At 42.4% G+C, this 19,362-nt stretch overlaps 2 protein-coding genes across 4 annotated transcripts in view; one reads left to right on the forward strand and one right to left on the reverse strand.

Moving 5' to 3' along the window:
- Positions 1–11,824, reverse strand: part of LOC141748982 (C2 calcium-dependent domain-containing protein 4C-like) — a 30,458-nt gene extending 18,634 nt beyond the window's left edge. Inside the window, exons 1-2 of one of the 2 annotated variants that reach the window (XM_074601895.1) lie at positions 11,433–11,824; positions 7,364–7,492 (exon numbers count right to left, since the gene is read on the reverse strand). In XM_074601895.1, coding sequence (XP_074457996.1) covers positions 7,364–7,479 — 116 coding nt within the window. In that variant the 5' untranslated portion in view covers positions 7,480–7,492; positions 11,433–11,824. Of the gene's footprint in view, positions 1–7,363; positions 7,495–11,432 lie in introns of those variants that run through there. The other variant, XM_074601896.1, reaches the window with a different exon arrangement.
- Positions 11,825–14,554: 2,730 nt separating this feature from the next.
- Positions 14,555–19,362, forward strand: part of TLN2 (talin 2) — a 188,520-nt gene continuing 183,712 nt past the window's right edge. The window contains exon 1 of one of the 2 annotated variants that reach the window (XM_074601899.1): positions 14,555–14,987. The gene's annotated coding sequence lies outside the window, so the exon portion shown is untranslated. Of the gene's footprint in view, positions 14,988–15,178; positions 15,374–19,362 lie in introns of those variants that run through there. The other variant, XM_074601898.1, reaches the window with a different exon arrangement.

Here is a 19,362-nt window from a genome sequence, read left to right on the forward strand (position 1 = left end):
CAGCTACGTGTTAACATGCATGGACTCCAGTGATTTGAGAGGAAATTGAAAGGGGCAATCCCTGACAAAGCCTTTTGCTTTACCACTGAAATGACAAGTGTTACAGGCTTAGGTTTTTCCTTAAACTCTCGTGAGAAAACTAGTTACTGACATGGAATGTCACAGAGTTGAGCTAAAATTAAACTTTGGGGTAAAATTACAAATTATTCTATTGATCAAGACTAAATGATTTATGTTAGTCATTTCAGTTCCCATTAATTCTGACGCAGTGTAATAAGATGGCATCTTGGATTCCAATTTCCCCACAAATGCTAGTCCTTCACGTATTCAGAGATATCTTGATTTTGTTCATGCACTTACCATGTCACTGCTGCATTTTCATTTGGCCTTCATTTCCCCTTTTTTCACTAGAAGCAGCATTTAGATTTTTTTTTTTCCACCTGAGTTGAGGCTGAAATCTGACTTATGGCTTATCAATACTGTACTTTTGCTTTCTCAGATAAATGAAGAGCGAGTTACATTGGGGGCCTCATGTGCATCCTGGGTCTGCAGGATGGGGAGTGAAGCAGTGTACCATTTAAGATGGCTGTATTGAGGGCACGCTACCTACCTTACAAACAGAAAAGCAATAATAATCCCTGCATGTTTCATGAGGCAGGATACATCCTGGTTTGAACACACTCTTAATTTTCTGACACTCATTAGAACATTCAGTTAAGACCTGTGCATATGCTACTCCTGTCGAAGGGCGGCATTATTTCAAATACTTTGGAATCATTTTCCCTATACTCAGCAGTGCCTCAACATGAGAGCACTATGATCATGCAAAACCAATTGCTCTCATTAGCTCACAACAGATTGCAGTCTCAGCTTTGGAAAGCTTTCATCTAAACGAATGGAAATCTGCCTTACCAGAGTGCAATGCATTAAAAAGAGGGGAAAATAGAGGTGAATACCAAGTATAAAATGAATTCATATTGTAAATGGTAACATGAAAAGACTGCTCCTGCTTACAGCTAACATGCTCAATTACTCAACAAGAGCGCATTCTAGAAGGAGACACGGCCATATCAGCTTACTCCTGCAGTTACTCAAATAAACTGGTAGAGCAAATACCAACTTCTGTTTTCCGTTTTTGGGAAATCCTCCAATGCTAATATCTGCCTCACAAAAAATGAGATATAACCATTGCAAACATATACGACAGACGCTGCTCAACCATTTCCAATTCACAGGGCATCGGTGGTGTCCCTTTTACTGTCTCCTAGGCAAAGGGGCAGATGTCCCCTTTGCTGTGTGGTTAGGGCACAGAGATCTGTGGTTACCACTATGGCACAGATGACTCCATATTGTGGCTGCAAAGCTGCACTGCACTGCACAGCCTTCCCCTTCTCCCCCCTCCCCTGTTCAACTCCCTCTGTCAAATCAGGCTGTGCAACAGAAGTGCACAAGACTACGTTATGTTAACAAGTCTGTGGAAGGTAACTACAGTACCAAAATATTTACAAAATGGATTCCAGGTTCCTAGACCTGTAAATGAACTGCAGTTACAAATGCTTTCCCCACATCTGTTATTCTTGGGCTGCAGTAGACAATGATGAAAAAGTTCAGTTTGGGCAGGTAACAAGTAGAGAAATCTCTCATATTTTTAGCGAATCATTATCTTTAACAAGGTGCTTAAGGAAAATACCTGTTTTTTCCTTTCTACTTGCTCCCTACCCCCAAACATGCACAATACGCAAGAAACTAAAGTCATCTTCCTAGGGAGAGATTGAGATATCTGCACAGCTTGCATGCCAGACTCTGAGGGCAAAGGCTGGCACAGACAGTGGAAAGCACACTACAGAGCCTGTTCTGTTGCTGCAGGAGAGAAACTTCTTCCTCCCTAGGTGGTTAAGAAATATTTAACCATTTCATTTTTATTAGTATGAAGTAACACTAAGTAAAATTGAAGTAGAACTGCTAGGGTAAACTCCTATTAGGATAAAATTGAATTAAATACTTAAGGGATATAAAACATTTCTGGACAAGCCGTGTTTCTAATTTGTATGATATCTCTAGTTTGGTACTGTTACCTATTATTGAAGGAATGCTGAAATCATCCCTAAGGCAGAACGGTTATGTTTAATAGTACCGTCTAGTACCACTTGCTGTAATACTGCAGCTGCCTGACTCCATAAAATTATTCTGGCAGCCTCAGCAGCACTGAATGGAATAGCCCAGCACATTGTGTCACGCATGTCGTGGTTCCCAGCTCTCTAAAAAATACCTGATAAAACAGAACAACTAATCCTGCGATGTAGCTATTGCTTCAGCACCATGACAGCTATTTTTAAGATTCTTTAAACACTTGCACAGAGAGAGAGGTGATGTCTGGTAGGCCAGGGGTCAGATACTATCATATCTTATGGCCTTAACTCAGCAACACCTTTAAGTGCCTGCTTAGCTGCAAAACAGGGCTCTGCCTCATCACTTGACTATGTACTTTCTCCTTGTCAGGAAAGCAATGATGCTGGTGCTCATAAGCAGGCTGTGGTAAGGCCTAATCCTGCCCCAAAGACTTGAGCAGGATTTGTGCCATCAACTTCAACAGGTACAAGGTCAATCAGTAATGGGCAGATTTTTCGCAGATAAGGGCACAGATTAGCAGGAATTGTGCTGATTTTCAAAATTGCAACAAGGGTCTGTCGGCCTTTTTAGGTGACAGGTACCTTTAGAATGCCAGTCCTTGCCCATTGAACTGCTCTGTCCTGCAAGAAAAAGGATGCCACTATAGACCTAACTGATTTTACGTTTTCATTATTGCTACATTCACAACTTTCAACTATGACACTATTGCTGAGACATTCAATCCTGATGCTAGCTGCTGAATCTGGGCATAGAAAAAGAATCAATGACACACAGTGCTTTGTCAGAGTGGTAGAAAGAGGTAATGCAAAGAAGTCGTTTCAAGCAGGAAAGGGATCTAAACATATTGATAGTTACTGAAACTCTGGGAGAAATACATTTAAAGTGGATTTTTATTTTTTTTTTTAGCATTGTAACATGTAGATCAATTGACCATACATTTAATCACATAGATGGGTTATCCCCAGATACTGAGTGCTGTACATTGTGGCACTTCAGTGTTGTTGCTCATAGTGCAATAGTGAAGGAGGACTTATTTTTGCCCCTAGCATGGCAACATTCCTGCCAAATCCATCAATATTTGTGTCATGTTGAGGTGGCTGCATCTAAAATTGTGCAAATAAGCTTCTGTTGTATTTATTTAGATATTTGGAAGAATTTGCAGTCTGGACACCAACACAGAAATTCAGATCACTGGCCAGTTTAGTGGCCACAGAAATGATCATGCTTCTGGGCAAGGGAAGAGTATTCCATCTCATAAAGCCCAGAAGACAGAAACAATTGGATGCGTGCCACTGGAGAAACTTATTCATTGGACTCAACAACAATTGGAGACATTATTACAGTTCTTTCTGGATAGAATCATGGAAAAGTAAAAGCAACACTTATTAATGGGATGATTATTCATAGACTGTCTTTATCCCTCACTTTGTCCACCAATTCAGAATTGGATGCTTCTAGGTCCCTTCAAAGCCTCATAATAACACAAAAGCCTCTCTTGCAACTTTGACATCTGGAAAAATTCTCCTGTATTTCTCTATCTTGCCGCTTCTCCTTCTGTCTTCAGGTTTCAAAGAGTCCACAGCTTGCTGCTCTACTGGAACAGCAGAGTTTTTTCTCAGTTGTTCTGCTAATCTTTCATATTTCATTTCATCTAGGTCTAAGTATTTAATCTGTCTGTAAATATCAGTGAATGTCTGTGACCATTCACAAAATAGTTTTATCTGAAGGTTGTTAGTTTGTTGTTTTTTTTAAACAGTATCTGTTTGATTTATGCAAAGTGTCTAATGAATAATTGCACACATTTTATTTGGAAGGCACAGTGAATGCAAGCCAACCAGCAGAGCTGGCTCAAGGCTTCTTATCAGCATATGCAAACTAAGTTGTGCTGCCGTGAGGATGAAGTGCCTAAGTTACACCCAGAGTTGGCTTTGTCTGCCACAGAAAAGTGAACAGGATCCAGAAAAGGCTCACATGCTCCATTTTCCCAAAGTACCTGCTGTTTCATACATTCTCATCTCCTCTCATGGCAGCAGCAGCTGCCAGTCTGGTTTTCAGGGCTCTGCCAGGGCCCATTCTGCCATGCCTATTGCTGCCTCCTTTGCCTATATCTAGCCCTGTCAAGCACCAAGAGATTAGCCTCGTTCAAAAGTAAAGAAAAATCCCAACCTCAACTCTGCCTTTGCTTTCTATCTATGTATCATCTCACTAGAAGTTATTTCTATATAGATAATCTTGCTTGCAAGGTTGAAATAGAAAATTACATGCATCTTTATAGCCAGTATATGCCTGTTTCCACCTTGTTTGGATTTTAACTCTTAATGAAATCTACAGCATTATGTTAAAAAAAAAAAACCACCTCCATCCAAATTGCCAAGGTCACTACTACTAATTGCTTCTCTCTGATAAATAAATTAGGTAGGCATATACACGTACAAACATATTCACACAGACACCTAATCCATTCAAAAGGGAATGTACTTGTTTTGTGCTTTATTTGAATGATCAAATTGTTGCAAGGGCACTTGGAACCAAACTATAAATCCAGATATGCACAATGCAGGGTACAGAATGCGCCAAGTTCCCATTAGGATACATGCCCCAGTGAAGTCTAATCTCATGCTTCATGGTTAAGAAAGGTTTACTATACTTTAAAACAGGGCTGGAGCAATATAAGAGACCTTATGCTGCTCCCCTGCTGTGGGATACCTCTTTTTCTTAGCAAATGACCAAGAAATGTATAACAGTTCACATTCATATGCAATATATTCCAGCAAAGAAAGCATCAGGGATTTATCCATACAAAAGTTATAGAGCTGATGCTTTTGCTGTGTTCTCATTCCCTTTTCCTGCAAGATGAGGAGGGAGAGCATCTAATACAATGAAGCCTAACCCATTCTGGAAGGAATGCAAGTCTGCACTGAAAGAGTGAATTTTACCCTTGAGGTGATGAATACAATCAAAGAAGAACAAACCATTTTGCAGAATTCATTACGCCTGTGGAAAGAAATCCATTGGTCTGTTTCCTAGAGCTGGGACAAGCTGTCTCGGGTCCAGCCTTGCAAAGTGCTGGGTCAGCTCTGGAAAGGAAGGGGTGGCTTGGCAGAAATAGCAAAGCTGGTTAGGGAGTAAGGGAAATCTGCCAAATCCACAAGTCCTGATTACAATTAGCTGATTTAATAGACTCTTCTGTTATGAGATCTTTAAAATGGAAAAGAAAAGATTAGAGAATGTTTAGCCGTGTTCTAATGCATGTAGTTACATCCCCCTGTACATTAGCTGCCCCAGGGCACCCCATTTCATTTGCATTACACAGGCAGCAGAAAAGAGATGGAAATGGTCCCTTACAGGGACTAAAGTCCAGAGAAGGGGTTTGATGTACAGCACAGGGTTGGCACTGTGTCTTCCTATACATACAAGGGACATGGGCTTGAAACAGAGAGAGTGGGAGAAGGAGCAATGCCAGACATACTTGGTTTCCCACCACCCAGCAGGAGGTAGGGCAACTGAACATAAATGAGGTCAACCCTGAACACTAAAATGTCACAAAACCCAGAAAGCACAAAGGTGTCTCACAGCTGAACATAAAATTAACAGAGTCAGGGCTTTTATGTTTATGTTCCCTCCAGACCCCAAGCATGCCAAAAGTAGTACAGTTCTCAATAATAACTGCTTCTATCGTTAAAAAAAAAAAAAGAGGAGACTGTTAAATCATTATTGGCTTAATACATACACAAGAGATCACAGCAGCCAAGAGATTTGATGAAGTCACAGAAAAGGCAGTTTACTTTTGAAGGAGCCTAAAATAAGGATACGCAGAAAACACTGATCTATATTTTATAAAATTATTCCATGTAATTTATATTTTTACAGTAATTACGTGCTCTCAGTGATTTCATGTGAAGAGTGTGAATTCTTCATTTTACTGAGGCAAGATCTAATTTGCTATTCCCATGGGTGAAAAAATGATTATGTATGAATTTGATAATCAAAAGTGATTAATTATTTGGTTGAGAACGTTAGTCTTACAAACCTGGTTGTGTATGCACAAACAACAAGATGTGCTCTGATTAGAGGAGGAAGCAGAAATAGCTGCACTAGCAAGAATATCTATAAAATGCCTCTGCAAAAACGAATATCACAAGATCTAGGCATCATTTTAAAAGTTAAATACAGGCCATCCCGATATGCACAAACAATATGCACACAGGTAGAGTTTGCTTGCTCAGCACTGATAGACAAGGGCTCCACTTGCACATTTAGCCTTAAGATATGTTATGCAAAAGTTATGTTATGTATGATTATACTCTTCCACTTAATGTTAGGAGTGGCTCTTCCCACACAGTCCTTGTACAAGCTGATCTACTTCATCAGGTTTTTATAACCTTGCATTCTTCACCCATTTGGATAGAGTTAGATAAACTGACTTAACACATTATTGTTGAAGAAAGACTACAAAGAACGTACTGCCCTCTTTACAGTAACTCCTTTTGTCCCCCCACGTTACTGATTGTCTAATTCTATGCAGCCACTTTGTTTATGAAGCAAAAGTCCATCCACATATTGAGAACTCTTTCAGAGCTCCCCAGCTTATTCAAAGCATTGGTACCAGCAATAAGGAATAGCTTCTCCTATCTTCCACCTCCCTTTTTTCCTCAGAAAATAGGTATTTGTCAGCAATAGAGTAAGATACCGTTGAGTAAACATAGTAGCATATTTCTACCGCATAATAACTATGTTTGTATGTAGGCATACTGCTTAACAAAAAGAAGAAGAAAGAGAACTTTCCAACTTTTCCTGTTTGAGGAGGCCTCAGGATTTGGTTATGTACTAAAAACAAAACAAAAACAAAACAATAAGAGACACAACAGGAATCCAAAGATCTAGGAAGGAATCCAACCAGATTCTCCCAGGGTATAAGAGCTCTTTTAAAAGGCCAGCAACCTGGTACAGCAGAAGTAAGCACTCAGCATGGCTTCCCTCTTGCTGTGGAAAAAGCCAGAATTGCAACCCTTTGCAGAACATATAAGCCCACCTGCCCGTGCTCACAACTCCATACTTGTTACACCCGCTTACAGCACCCACTCAAATTGCTATGCATCAAGTAAGGTACGAGTATGAGGGAAAGACACAGAAACAGGGAAGGAAGAAATGGACTGAGGAATTAATGTAGGCAGCTTCCCACCAGCCAAGATGACTGATGTCTTCCTGTTCTCTGTCCTACCACGTGTCTTACCTTAGAGGTAACCATCCCAAGACACAGCTCCATTTTCCTGTGATTTCATTCCTTGGCTCTCCAGTGGAGATCAATAATTGCAGCAGTGCTGGCTGCCTGCAGGAGCCTGGGGCCATGCCATGGAAATCCCTGCGTGGTCATAAAGAGAACACAGCAATTGAACAGAAGGCACAGGAAGGAACAAAGTTTATCTAATACTTCAGCTCCACAAACCCAACATAGTAGTGCTAAAATAGCACATGGCCCCAAAGCTGGTACCCTGGGATGTTTTTTCTTGAGTGAAAAGTTTGCAAATAGATATTGATTTTGAAGAGTTATACTGTTTGTACACATGAAGTTTACCCTGTGGGGCCAGATGTTAGTGCTTTATTAAACACACACATTAGAGGAGACTTGCAATAAAGAATAGTGTGACTGCCGCCAATTTTTCTTTGGCAAACCTCCAGCAGGAAATAATCCTGTGTCAACTACAGCTCTCTCCTTTAGTACCGCACAGACTCAGACAATGCAACCATTGGCTGCATTTGAATATGTCCAAGTCTATGTTTCATTGTGTTAAAGCATCAAAGACTTTTGCTGTTATAAATCATAACAAATAATCAGTAATTCTGAACAATAAAACCACATGATAAAAATGAGGTGCAGCTGTTGCCAGTCATTGAAGGAGACTGTAAAAGAGAAAGGAAACAGAGTTATGTACATTATAGTGCACGTAATCCAAATTATTTGTTTGAAGGTAAGGTGCTAACAACATCTCTCATTTTAAAGGTGAAGATTTTTCTATAATACTGAATCACCATAGTTAAAGAAATATAGTAAAAATTATTCATGATTCCACCAGCAAACTTAATGTATTGTAACATCTGGGGAGCCAGGGAAACAGCAATGCATTTCCTAAAATACCTGGCTTTACTCCAGTGCTATATCAGCATCCTTAAAATACAGGCAATTGAAAAAACACCATTATTCCTGCATGATATGAATTTCAGACAAAGCAAAAAGTTCAGCATAATTACATACAAGTCACATCTGATTTGGATCATTCTGTATAATACCCAAGCAGTTTAGGAGACTAAATCCTACCTTCAAAACTGTAATACAGTATTTCCATGCGCACTTTGTGCAGCAGACTTTATGTTCTATCTTTGAACATGGACAAGAAAAAAATTAAAGGGCCAAACTTTTAAAAATAAATGCTAATTTAGTAAGTGCTTTCAAAAACAACCAGGAAATGTGTATACTTATACTCAGGGAGTATCTGGAACCCAAAGACTCTGTATTACTTATTGTTCATATTAAGAATTATCACTTAGCTAATGGGTTTGTGGACAGCAGTCCACGTGTTTACTTTGTGGTTCTTCACACAGTTTTCAAAACCTGGAAGCGTTCATCAGATCAGAATGTAGTACGACTGCAAACATTAATGTTAAAATACATTTGTCAGAAGCTACAGGGGGCTTGTAATCAAAAGGCAACTTGGGCTGCCTTCTGAGGGACAGCATTATGGAAAATACTGCTGTTTAGAAGTTAGAATTTTTCTGATGATAAAAATGCCATGCTTGAGGGCAGCCAGCCTGATTGACTAGAGGATCAATTTATGACCCTTCCACTCTGTGTGCTATGTGGGAATACAACCAAGGAATGCTACTCGTGTTCTTAGTCTCCTGACCTCCCACATTGCCAAATCTGTGTCCCATTAACTTTGCTGGGATCAACATTTTCTGTGGGAAACAGATCTGAATTACAATCCTATCCTTCATTCTCTTTGAGCTCTTGAAATGGCTGTTCCCTTTAAGATTAAGTACCAAAACATCTCCTTTGTTTTCTGCAGTCTTGGTCTTGAGTATTCCTTACCAAAAATGTTAACTCTGTAACTCATTCTATCCTTTAGAAATGGCTGTTTGATTTTCTGCAGATAAAACAACTACCACACAACAGAAATATAATTTCAAAAAGAAATTGTATTTCAGACCGTAATGTAACTACAGAGCTAAAAAAAAATTTGATAAGATCAGCTGATCCTGCATTGACAGACATCAGTCAGTGCCTTGTCTTTTCATCATGACTAAAATTAGCAGAGCTGGGAAAAATTGGTAAGGCCATGACAAGATTGCTACAACTCTATGCATGACCTTGAATACTGTAAGCTTGCTAGTATAAGATGAGAGGGAGATGATCCCTTCAGTTACCTAGTTTCTTTATTAAGGGTAATTCAAAAGTAGTCCAAAGAGATTTTTTTCTAATAAATTAATTTCTGGAAGTTACTGCACAAATCTGAAGACTAAGATGCAGGAATGCTGTAATGTCTCTTTAAAGAGCTTATTTCCTTATGGAATTGGATCTCTATATGGTAAGTGGGACCAGCGAGGAGTTTACTGGAAGGTCCAATTATTATGAGAATGAAAAAGGTGATGCAAAATAAGAACACAGCTGCTGTAACACAGTAATGCTGTGCTTTTCATATAGTGCAGTGGTATGGAATAGATAAGGAAGGTGGATGTAGTCAAAACAGAAAACACAGGAACAGTGTTTACACAAGGCAAACAGTAAAAATTGTTGCCCAAAATTACACTTTTCCCTCAGCTAGCTAGGATCTTCACTGAACGTGTTTAACACAAGATGTGGCATATGCTATCTTACACACATTGGTGGATACCTTGCATCTACAAGTGGGGATGAATAATGGCAAAAAAAAAAATCAGAACCACCTCCCTTCCTCCATGCCTTTTCCACCTGTAGCGCAAGGACCTTTTCCTGCCACTGCCTCTGAGCTCAGGGAGGTCTTGGGATGCTGCCCAAGAGAGGTGGGGAGAAGGTGGTGTCTCTGATAAAGTCAAATGGCAGTAATGTGACACAAGGTAGTAGAGATACTTGAGCAGTCTTTGGAAAGCCCATGACCTGCCCACAATACCAGGCACTATCGTATCAAAAAACCACCCTTTGTGCATTCTTCAAACCAGCAGGGGTTACCTCTGCAGTTTATAATACCTGTGAATACTCTTGGATGAGAGTCTTAAGAATCCAAAATGATTGAAACAAACTGAAGAAATGGCCTAATGTCAAGAAACTCAGTTAGTAGAGAGAGGTTCAAAGAGGAAAGAAAAAGCTTGTGTACAAATACCAATCAGAAAATAATCAGCTCAGAATCAGAATAGCAGAAATTTTCCAGAGGCCTAATTTGATTCACAAATGAAAACTAAAAAGCCAATACAGAGGGCTGCAGCAGATTTTGAAAGGCACACACAGAGTTGTAATGATCCAGAGGAGAGTGCAGGAATCCCAAAGAAATCAGTAATCTTTTCATGAACACCTAAAGAGGTGTTAGTCAAGCAGAGGAAAGAAAAAAAACCCTGATTCTTCTAGTTATAAAGTTATAATTTCAACAAATATAAAGTCAGAATCACAATTCATTTGTTTACCATGACCAGAGGGTAGTACAACAAGAAACCATCTGAATTAACACCAGAAATCTGGACGGGGTCCTTGAAGAAACTTCCTAGTAAGGCTGGTGGAACACCAGAACCAGCTACATAGAGATGCTGCAGCATCTTCTAGCCTGATGATTTTTAACAATGAGGTTAAGCAAACAGCAACTCTGGAGGACCTACACACCTTGCCACTGTGCAGAAAGTTCATTTCTTGGTTTTCTCTCAGCCCTACATTTTTATGACTTTACAATTCATTATCATCCTGCATGTTATGAGGAACACCACAGATATCTCTGAAGTTATTTGCTTCATCTTCTTCATATCTCTTTCAAGCTTTCCTTCAACTACAACACTTTAAAGTAACAGACGATAGCTTAGGCTGCTGGTGCATGGAAAGAGAAGCGTGTGATGCTGGCCACTAACATTTTACTTGCACTCCCCATTTGTCTTATTCAGTCTGCTCCTTACAACATAGTTAGGCAGTAAGCTCTTCAGAGCAAGGAGGGAGCTTTTATTCCATGTTCCCTTAATGCCTAGCAAAATTAGATCTCCTTCTGCAGTGGTAAAACAAACAATAGTAAGATTATTAGAACAGTAAGGAGTACATAAGTAATATAACAGTTTAAGAAATTAGTTTGTACCTTAGCCTATATCTGCCAGGGAGCAGCAAGCACAGGCTGCTTCCTACAGGATAGGAAATTGGAATCCACAGCCAGCAGAACAGAAGTCATCCTAAAGTATCCAGGCAAAGGTATCAAGACAGGTATTGGGATAGCAGACAGATTCAACCAAGAACCCAGATCATTATAGAGGTTCACATCAATAAAGCAGATCCAAGGCGCAGCCGGGAAATCACTCCACAGGTCAGAATGATGTTTAGTGAAGGTAACCAGGCTCAGACAAAGTCTGGCTGTCTCCAGAACAGGTCCATATACAAGGCAGGTTCAAAGTCAGATCAGCAATTCAGTTTGCAGATCAGAAGCTAAAACAGCAGAGCCATAACTAAAACCAAACCATCCTACAACAAAGAGCAAATAGGAGCTAAAGCCTCAGGGCTGAGCTTATATGGAGCTCCTGGGCCCATGGGCTGAGCGTGTGGGTGGAGGCCCCAGGTGAGGCTGGTCAGGGCAATTAAAGGCTATTAGTGCACTCAGAACCGCTGTAACAGTACTGCCTGCTAATGCTGACTTTTGCCTAGCGTTACTCATTAAGGATAAGTTTGACTCATAAATGCCATTTTTATGTGTCTTAAATTTATCTTTCAAAGCCTTCTCATGTAGTTATTAAAGTAGTCTGGTCACACACAGAGAATCTAGTTCATGCTTGGGTATGATTTATGCTGCATTTTAATAGACCTGTTCTGAGACAGTGATTTGAAATGTATTTGAAATGACAGATGAGAAAACTGTTTATAGCATACTTCATTGAAGGTCCCTGCATACACACTTGACTAAGTTCTAATTCACCCAAAACACCAATAAATATGCCACTATTGCTGTCACCCACAGGCTATTTTAAGTACCAGAGTCCTAAAATAACTTCAATACAAGGATTAAGAGAGGGCTATTATCAAGTAAGACAGCATTTATGGATTGTTTATGTAGATGTTTCATGCCTCTGTTTTGGGAGATTGCTTAACATCTGCCTCCCAAGCTGAAAAAAAAACGTACCCAGCCTTACTGTCCCACCTCCAAACCACTAGTGAATGTCCCTGATGCTCACACACCAGCCCATTTTGCTTTATAGAAACACATAAGGTAGTTGTAGTTCTTGCTGTGACAAATCACACCCTAAAAGCTCTGGGGTTTAGTAATTAGGAGATGGAAACATAAAGTATTAGAACAGCTAGGATGGAAGGAAAATGTAACCTCAGAATTGAAGTCACATGCCCAATAGAATGTCTTAATTTTAAAATGTTCTCTGGATACAAATACAGCCTAGAAATGTTACATTCTTTTTAAAAAATGTTATTTTTCCACACAATCACAACAAATCATAAACAATACCTTCACCTCGCCTTGCACTCGCCGTCACACTAGAGTCTGATTTAATCTCAGGAGATTATTAGGCCATGCAGATACTGTTATCTCAAACTCCACTATGACTGGTAAAATCAGTTTAACAATACCTCAGAAAACCTGTGTCAGACTGAACGAAAAAGAAATGAAAAGCCAAAACTCCTGTAGAAGTGCTAAAGAAGTTTTGGATTATGTGAGTACCTTGATGTAAGCGCTTTCAGGTTCATCTATACTGTGACTAGCTTTTTTCAAGGGAAATGCACCTATCTGCAAATTTTGATAAGTTGGAATCATATAAAGGAACCAGGAAGTTATACTTCAGTTCTCTATATCCACTCTATTGCAGCAAAACTATGAGTATTTCTCATTACTGAAATAACAAAAGCTGGATCCTCAAATGACAGATTGACAGGATACCGCATTTATTATTGTAATAGTATTATCATGGATTGTCACTGTAGAACCCAGGTGTGTGCTCAGACCCCCTTGTATTTGGTACGATGCAAAGGGAGGAAAAAAAAAAAGCTGGTTTGTGCCCCAAAGCAAGTCACTAGCTGGGGACAAAGAGAGATAGTAAATGTGTCCAGACACATTGGGCATACCAAAACACAGAAATGAAGCATTATTACAGCCAGAAAACAGGATAATACTGCACAAAGAGAAGAATGGAGTCATCATGATATATTTTGTAGAAAGGGAGTGTAAGTTGTATGCTGAATAGGGAAAGCTGCATTGTTGAAAGATTATCATTATGGTAAGTAAAAGGCCAGGAAAAAAAAGCTGCCCTTTATGCAAAATGTGGCTGTTCACAGGTAACTTATATCTGCAAAATGTCCTCTAAAACATGATAAATACTTTAGTTACTGCTTCTTTTAATAACACACATGATGGTATCTCTTTAGTAACAAATATGACAACAATAACTCATTTTTAAAACAGGTATATTGTCAAGTATTTGCAAGTTATAAAGCAAACCCTGTGTAGTAGTTTTTGTTAACAGGGCAGATACTTCTTTTTCCTTTGCTGAAGCTGACACAGCTCACAGTGACTATTACGGATGTTAACACTGTGATGCTTTTAATTCTGTAGTGTGGGTGTATAAAATAACCTGGTTAGCTTTTGTAACTACAGACTGTCTTAAACATGCCCACCAAGAAGCATCTTGATAGAAGCATAACTATGTTGGGCAGTGTCACAGCGCGATTGTACGTTAGTTCAGTGTCTTAATTTGATGGAGCAAAATTACTCTTGCGGGCAAAACCAGCTGTAGAGTGATGCAGCTCTTTAATCTGGTTACAAGTAAAAATATTTCATAATGAGTGTACCTCAGCTAAACCAGATTTAATTTTTTTAGTTGTATGATTAACTGTCAGTTTTGCTGATAGAGGCCCCAGTATATATGAAACTAAGGGACTTATTTCCTCATATTGATATCTATATATTGATATGAAAACCATTTATGCAACTGTAACAGTAGCAGAACAGTTAATACAAGCTGAGTAAGGAAAGTTCTGGGTTACCTTTGCTGCTACAGCAATTCCTTGCTGGTGTCACGTGTAAATGCTTAATACAACAAAACCCAAGGGCAGTTTGGATCGCTTTCACAGCGTGCCGGCTTTATCTATGTATTTCTTTTACTCCCAGACCATCTCTCCCCTCCGTTTTGTGGAAGCCTCTGCTGAAGGAGCCGGAGGTGCGAGGCCCCGAGTAACGCTGCCAGGGCCGGGCTGACACCGGCGCCTCCCGGGTGTCCGGGCGGTTAGCCCGCCCGGCTGGGAGCACAGCTGGGGGCTCTTGGCTGAGATTTGCCCCATTTTGCCCTCGGGACGGGTACGAGGCTATCGCGCCAGGGAGCCCGCCAACTGCTGAGGCAGCGCGCGCCTCCCCCGGCACCGCGTCGGGACGCGCGAGGCCGCGCGCGCGCTGCCTTAGGGGCAGAGCGCCTCGCGCCTCCACAGCAGCCCCTGAGCGGGCGGCGGCGGCCCGGGCGGTAGCCGCCCCCCAACCCACCCACCCGCCCCCCCAGCTTTATTTTCCTTCTTGCGGAAAAAATACTAGGCTCTCCCCGGCCTTCCTCCTCGCCGAGGAGCTGCCATCCTCCCGGTAACTGCTGTCTTGGGCGGGACGACGCGACCTGGAGGGCTGCGGCCGGCTGAGGTGCCGCTCCCTTAGGCCCAGGTAAGGGGGGCCCTAAGCCCTCTGCCCGGCGAGACAGCTGAGGCGGTTCCTCTCCCGCCGGTCTCCGGGCGCAGCGGAGGGCTGGACGGGCGGGAGCCGCGGGTCGTTCGGGCTGGGTGGGCGTCCCGGGACTCCCACGCCAAGGAAGCCGGGCGGCGGAATGGAGCGGGCCGGGCCGGCGAAGGGCGGTGGAGCAGTCCCGGAGTGATGACGCGCTTCCTGCCCCCCCCGGCGGGGGTCTGCGCCTGGAGTCCGCAGCGGCGGCAGCTGCGGGCGGCGGCGGAGCAGGCGGGAGCGGGCAGCAGGCGAGCGGGGGGGAAGGAGGAAACGAGCGAGCGAGCGGCGGGGCTTAGGCGCTTTGCAATGCCACAGTAACGCCTTTCCCGGTAGGAGCCCACGAGGACCCCCTTGTCCTGCCCTGCCGTTGCACGTTGCATGGAGTGTGCGGTCCGTGCTGAGCTGCCGAGAGGGGGAAGACTCCGCGCAGGGCTGAGCGGCGGGAGCGCGGAGCCGCTCCATGCCTGCGGCGACTCGGCTGCCACCGGGTTTCGCATATAGACGCTGCGTTGCCCCCAGTCAGGCAGGCGGCAGCTGCCGGTCGCCGGTGCCGCGGCGGGAGGCGGGAGCTGCACTCCGTCCGGCACCGCCTCGCCGGTGCGGAGTGCTGCTCGCCCAACAAGTTGCCGGTTCCAGGGAGGACAGCACTATCCCGGCCCGATGCCGTGCGAGCAGCCGGGTTGCCGCGGCCCGGGAGGGGCTCCGCCGCCGGGCGGGTTGAGCCCTAGGAAGGGAAGAGCGGCTGCAGCTCACGTTCCCTTCTTCAGGAGCCGGGCCGGGGTGGGAGGGAAACCGCGGTTCCTTTGGGATTCCTCCCTGTGCCGTGTAGGGCTGGTATAAGAGGGCGGTGCAGGGGTGGACGGCTCCTCCTCGAAGCCTCGCTGGGAGACCTTCGCGTGGCCAGGCCGGGGGGTGGGTTTGCCCAAGGGACGGAGCTGTTCGCCGTTGGGCGCTACTGGCGACCGCGATGCAGAAAAAATCCTTTTCGCAACACGTTGCGAAGCGACGACCTCCCAAGGACGGTTGTACTGCGTGTGTATACGCTTGTATCTATATCCATCTATCTGTGTATATGTCTGCCTCTTCCTAGGAGGCCTGTGGGACGGTGCGGGTTGGAAGCGGGTCGCAGGCCGGTCCCGTAGGACCACCCCGGAGGGGAGGGAAGGACGCATACGCCCCTGCGCAGCACAGGCGAGGATGGGTGGGCGAGTGAGCCGCTCCGTTCCGCGGCCTCCCCATTCGCCGGGCCGTCCTGAGAGCGTGCCAGCGGCTGTGGGATACATGCCCCGGTGCAGCAGGGCTTCGTGCCAAAGCGCAAAACCTCTCTTGGTGCGAGGCGGCGGTGTGTGCTTGCAGAGGGCCTGCCTGTGCCGCGGTGCCCTGTCACCTTTCTTTCTTCCATGCCATCCTTCCTAGCAGATGGCTGTAGGGTGCAGGGAACAGTCTTGCCTTTGGGTGACTAGAGGGTTCTGTCGCAGTGCCACTGCCTGAGCACTGTGTGGGAACACCTGTCTGGAAACTGGGGCCTCTGCTGTCTTTGTGCTCACCTTCTGTAGCGCTTTTGTTCTGCTTCAATTTATTTAGGTTCTACTGTTTGTGTGTTAAAACGCTGCTGCAGTGTCTAGCTAGAAAGATTGTGGGTTTGTCCATTGATTGAAAAAACTCTATCAGGTTAAACAATTGCCTGCTTCCCTCCAAATCTTTTAAAAGTTTATTTTGCAGACCTGTATTTTAGAGCCAAGTTTGAGCTATATTGTTTCAAACCAGAAAGCCAGTTCTGAGTTTGAAAGTATGTTATTTAAAGGCTTCAGGAATTCTGCATCATTAAGAGAGCCCAATAGCTATGGGAAAATGTCCGTATGATTAAAAAGCAAACAAGCAACAAGTTTTTGAGACTACTCTTGCTTATGTAAAACATCACTTGCCTGTATGTGTATGGCAGTATGTTGCAAATATGAGTGCAAGCTGCCAGTGTTAGTTACAAATACCTTACAAATTGTACTATATGAAAAGCTTTCATATCTGCTTGAGAGAATGGTCAGCCATTCTTCCAATAGCACTGCTGTTGGCTAAATTAACTGTAAATTAAGTTGGCTGAACTACCTTTTCTGATTTAATTTTCAAAAGATGAAATTTTCAAGGTTGTGCCTTGAGATTGAAAGTTACCACACAGCAAGGGGAAAAAAACCCAAATCTCTTGCTTCTGGGAAGCGCATTTAATGTGATTTTCATAATGCTTCTTTTAACTCACTGGTCAAGGGTTAAGTAGAATTTTCATCTAATTATCTGTTGGTGGCAAAATTACCGAGCTAAAGTAAGATAAGAGTACTTCTTGTTTCTGGTTGCCAGTCTAAGTCTCTGGCTTAACTGTGACAAACTTGGGCAATGTTTAAGTTCTGAGTCTCAGTATAAAACTTGATAAAGCTTCATATAGGATACCCATTCATTTTACCATGCAGATTGTAGCAGTTTACCCTGAATAATTGCCCTGTGTGTTCTTAGAGTAACATCTGTTGCATGATATCATGTAATGGAATGTAGTACAGCCTAATTTAAGTTGATTTGAAATGTTGCCATTGCACTGTAGTAGTGCCGGAGAGGGTGAGAGGTTTTTTGGTGTATGTGTGATGGATAGATTTGTTAGGAGTAGATGATGTTGAGAAGGATGAACTTGGATTTGAACTGCAAAGGATTAAGTAATTTTACTGTAAGCTTGGTTTGTGGTACAGTTTTACTTAGACTTCTTTCATCATTTGCCAGCTAATCTAATCACTGAATTCTACTTATATTAGGAAATGCATCTATAGTTACAAATATAAGTATTAAGTACAAAACACCACTACAGTGAATTCAAGTCTTTTCTTTTGGTGAGGGAGAAGTGGTCTGGAAAGAACTATCTGGCTGCGGCATAGCTTGAACTGTATAATCTGCATGATGACTTAAATTTTTTTTGCTGTGAAAACCTTCTCTTATTTGGTATTGTTTCTACAAAGATTTGAGTCCGCACGTCAAGGATGTTCTGAAGCATTAATATTTGGATTGTGTCACTTTATATGCTTACCTATATAATATATATCTATTAAATCTGTGCAAATGCAAGGTCTGGGAAGCTTCCAAAAAATGCCAGTACTTAATTAGTCACCACAGCTAGACAGTAGAACAGACATCCACCTCTATTCCTCCTTGTGGCATTGTAGTGTCAGATAGCTGTTGGGATACCTGTATTGTATGTTCATGAAGTGTGAGCAATACCATTTGCTGAAGCATCATTCCAGTCCATAATTTTAGCATTAAAGTACTGAAAATACCATTTGAGGTGATTCTCAGCTCCTGTTCCTATCTGAACCTCAGAGATTTCAATGAACTGCCCAATGTGTAGGCTTCCTGATTTATTATTTTTTTTAAATATGCAGAGTTTTTTGCTAAGAAGTTCCTATCCAGATGCTGCCTTTGCACTAGGCCATAATTAGGAAAGAAGTGTGAATTTGTTTACAGACCACTGTATCCAGCTTTCAAAAATCCTTTTTTTTTTCCTTGCTCTTGAATCTTTAAAATGTTTGGCAAGTCTGCTTATGCATGTTTCTGCAGACAATAGAATGCTGATGCAAATTGAGAACAGCAAACAAAATGGTTGGGTGTTGTTGCAGATGGGGGGAGGCTGTCTTAATAGGCAGTATTTTGTGTATTAGGTTTCATTTGTTTACTTTGCGGTTTTAGTGTGTCCATTGGGACAAATGTTACTGGTATATAGCTGGAAACTGTAGTTTCAGGTAGTCCTGTCTGTTGATAGCTGAAGAGGAATGCAGGTTTTTGCTTCTGGGGTTCTGCTTTGGACCACACATGGTTATAAGAGTATAAATTAAATTGAACTGAAGAACTTTTGGGCACAGGGGGAATGCAAATGACAAAGCAGAGGGTTTTTTCAGAGTAGCCTGGCTTCCAAGTTCCAGAGGCTACGTTAAGCAGATTAATCTAGGCTTTTGCAACTCTGTGGATGAGATTATTATGATTACGGACATTGTGTTGTGTCTTAAGCTCTTTCATGCCTTTTTATTTTTGTCGTTAAACAATCCATTCCTTTTCAAAAAGAATCTCTGATTGTCTTGAAGGTAGCTGAAGCTACTTGGATGCGTAAGTGCTAGACTGATCCACAGGATGCTGAAATCCTGGGTCTGATCAATGTTTAGAGAATTGTGGCCTTCTATCTCTGGGTGCAGTGAAGACATGCCTTTTGCTTGAGGCTGATATGCTCAGAGATGAGAAGGTGGTGAGGAGCCGGTGGTTAGTTTTGGTGCCACACTTATAACTATGAACACTG

This window comes from Larus michahellis, chromosome 9, assembly GCF_964199755.1.
Source record: "Larus michahellis chromosome 9, bLarMic1.1, whole genome shotgun sequence".
Taxonomy (NCBI): Eukaryota; Metazoa; Chordata; class Aves; order Charadriiformes; family Laridae; genus Larus; species Larus michahellis.